We start from the raw sequence: 3529 nt of genomic DNA on the forward strand, positions 1-3529 counted from the left end.
AACTGGGAACTATTACCTTGGTTTATAATGGGATTGTTTTATTGATTTTTTTTTATTTTTATAATTTTTGATTAGGTTCTGATTCAGCATTCTGCAAATTTATATGCTGCCAATGGTGCTGGAGTAGTGCTAGCTGAGAAAGGCCATTTTGATGTTTCAAAGGATATCTTCACTCAGGTTACCTGATATATCTGCTTATATTTGGGATATGCATGGCATAAACTTTCATATACTGGAGTTATTTATTTATTTCTATCTTTTTTAGGTTCAAGAAGCTGCAAGTGGTAGTGTTTTTGTCCAGATGCCTGATGTTTGGATAAATTTGGCCCATGTTTATTTTGCTCAGGGAAATTTTTCTTTGGCTGTGAAAATGGTATATCCCGTGTTTAATTTGTTTTGCTTGTTAAGTTCTTGCTGAAGTATTATAGGAATCATGTGCTGATGACATTCCTTTTCCTTTCTGGGAAAATGTTACCTTTCTAATTTTGCAGTATCAGAATTGCTTGCGAAAGTTTTTTTATAACACAGACTCGCAAATACTTCTATATTTAGCTCGTACTCATTATGAAGCAGAACAGTGGCAAGATTGTATAAAAACTCTACTAAGGGCAATCCATTTGGCACCCTCAAACTATACATTAAGATTTGACGCAGGTGTTGCGATGCAAAAGTTTTCAGCATCAACATTACAGAAGGCAAAAAGGACTGCAGATGAGGTCTTGTCAATCCCTTGAACCTATCTTATTAAATTTGTTCAGCTGTTTGATGAAAGATGCTCATAGGTGGCATTATGTTCATTTCTGGTTGTCTACTTTTTCCCATGAATTATAGCAGGTTCTTTAAAGTAAGATCATGAACTGCATTGTTGTTCCCATAAAGACTGCCTTGTTTCATTGCAGAAAACTTCATCTATTCTAATATATTGATGAATGACTGATGTGACACTTGTCTGTAATTTCATTATTGTCTTACACTTAAATTGTGACTCTGCTTATGCCATAATTCTTTATTGTTAGTGGATCTAGTGGATGATAAACACAAAGACACTCTCCACATGGAGAGTGAGTTGTTCTTTTGCATGTTTGGGTGGTTGTTGAACCCTTAACCACAATATAAGCTACTATTTCCTCAAACATCAAACATGGATCTATGATTTTTACTTCAGGCTATGAGATACTAGCGAACCTTACATGTAAAAAACCCTAATTTTTGGGCCACCTTGCACTGGACTCTTTTTACGCAAAAGTTTGTCTAACTTATCTGAATTCTTAATGGTAGGTGAGAGCAACTGTAGCAGAACTGCAAAATGCTGTTCGAGTATTTAGTCAGTTGTCTGCTGCATCCAACCTTCATATTCATGGGTTTGATGAGAAAAAAATTGACACTCATGTTGGGTACTGCAACCACCTACTTTCGGCTGCAAAAGTTCATCTTGAAGCAGCTGAGCGTGAGGAGCAGCAAGTGCGACAGAGGCAAGAACTTGCTCGTCAGGTTGCATTGGCCGAGGAAGCCCGACGGAAGGCTGAAGAGCAAAGGAAATTTCAGGTGCGCTATTCATAATTGATTGGTCTCTGCAATATGCATGTCCCAGTTTTCGTTTTTTTTTTTTTCTAATAAATTTATAAATTGCTTTTCTTTTTCTTCTTAATTTGATATTAGATGGAAAGGAGAAAGCAAGAGGATGAACTGAAGAGGGTGCAACAACAGGAGGAACATTTTAAGCGTGTTAAGGTAAGGGTTATCGGGTTTCCTTCTCAGAGAGTAAAGTTATACAATGCTTGGTTTAGGGATTATTGGGTTTCCATCCATATTGAGTGCTATGTTTAAATTTTTGTTGTTTAGGGGGAGGGGGTAGGTGTGTTGGCTAATAACATTCTACAATGGTATAGACCGATGCTGTGTATAGTAACTACTCACTTAGGATAGGTTTTTCAATGAGATTGAGATGGATGTGGGGTTTATCCTTTGTGAATGTTGTTCAAGTTGGTTGAGGTGGGTGCTGCTGTGCTGGGAAGATAATGTGCCTCGGAAGGTCTAAGCTCTATTTATATTTCTAGGAACAATGGAAGAGCAGCTCACACTCAAGACGAAGGGAAAGGACACCAGAAGAAGAAGAGGGTGGGACTGGCGAGAAACGGAGAAAGAAAGGTGGAAAGAGGAGAAAGAAGGATAAGCACTCGAAATCACACTATGACAATGAAGAAGGAGAAGCCGATATGATGAATGAACCAGAGATGGAGGATGAAGATGTTGATAACTACAGAGAGCCCCAAACTATGGGGAATGATGATGCTGAGGGGAATGCTCAGGATCTTCTTGCAGCTGCTGGACTTGAAGATTCTGATGCAGAAGATGATATGGTAATTTGCGATTATTAGAAATTTAAATTTTGGAATGCCTTCTATTTCTTTTGTTTATATCCTCAGTTCCTCACTCCTTTTAGGTTGAAATATATTTTTGGTAGCTTGTCATGATGGACTTACTTTTGGGATTAGTTTGGCATGGTGCTAAAAAAAATAAAGCAAAAAAGTTTTATAGAGTAGATTTATTGATTACAATGGTGTCTAAACATAAAGCAATAAATTCTACTCGATTTTTATATCTATATGACAAACTCACAGTTGAACAACTTTAGGATGTGTGACAAGTGTGCGTTGTTATATCCATCATGGAGTTAGAGTCAATGAAACCAAGTTATTCTAGAGATCATGATATAGATCAATAAGAAAGCAGGAATCATTTCATCAAGGTCTCACATGATATCTGTGTCACTCCATAATAATGCTGTATTTTAGTCCTGTATAATTTGTTTTAATTGTTATCTAGTCTCGATGCGGAAGGTTTTGCTTTTTATTGCCAGTGAATGACATGTCTCGAGCATATACAAGTGATTTACACTATTGCCCTCAGATTATTGTACAAACACGGTCATCTATACCTTTTGCAAGCTTTTATTTGCTTCATTCATATTGACTAGTCCGATCATTTAATTCCTCCTTATTGTTGTTGAAGGCTGCACCATCGTCAAACATTGCCCGCCGGAGGCAAGCGTTATCAGAATCTGATGATGATGAACCAATAATGCGGCAATCAAGTCCTATAAGAGAAAATTCTGCTGATATGGAGCTGAGTGATGGAGAAATCAGGGAGCCTAAGACAAATGGAGATGATGGTAGTGACTAGTAGGAACAGTATTAAATTTTGGACTGTACAGGTTAGATGTGTATATTGTCTTCTAGTGATGATCAAATTCAGTGTTGTGATGCTTTTTCAGTTCCTGATATCTATATGTATAAATTTGGAAATGCTTAATTTAGAAAGGCCAAAGTTTTCTGTTAGTTTGTAGCAAGGTTATGAATACCGAACGAGTCATCAAACTCTATTACCTATTGATTTACCTGTTTAGTGGTCCAACCGATTCAATTGAAATAATCAAATTATAATAAAATAATATATAAAATTCTAAATAAATACATAAAAATAATTATATAAATATAAAATTATAAATAAATACACAAAAGATACAAGT

General features: G+C 36.2%; 1 protein-coding gene across 1 annotated transcript in view; it reads left to right on the forward strand.

The window, feature by feature from the left end:
* LOC107630474 (protein CTR9 homolog) overlaps nt 1-3397 on the forward strand; it is a gene marked incomplete at its 5' end in the record, with an annotated part of 13498 nt that extends 10101 nt beyond the window's left edge. Inside the window, 7 exon segments of the mRNA XM_016333616.1 lie at nt 76-177; nt 266-373; nt 492-716; nt 1279-1545; nt 1660-1731; nt 2058-2360; nt 3013-3397. Of these exon segments, the coding sequence (XP_016189102.1) occupies nt 76-177; nt 266-373; nt 492-716; nt 1279-1545; nt 1660-1731; nt 2058-2360; nt 3013-3183 (1248 nt within the window). The 3' untranslated portion in view covers nt 3184-3397.

Source organism: Arachis ipaensis, chromosome B03 (genome assembly GCF_000816755.2).
Source record: "Arachis ipaensis cultivar K30076 chromosome B03, Araip1.1, whole genome shotgun sequence".
NCBI classification, from domain to species: Eukaryota; Viridiplantae; Streptophyta; class Magnoliopsida; order Fabales; family Fabaceae; genus Arachis; species Arachis ipaensis.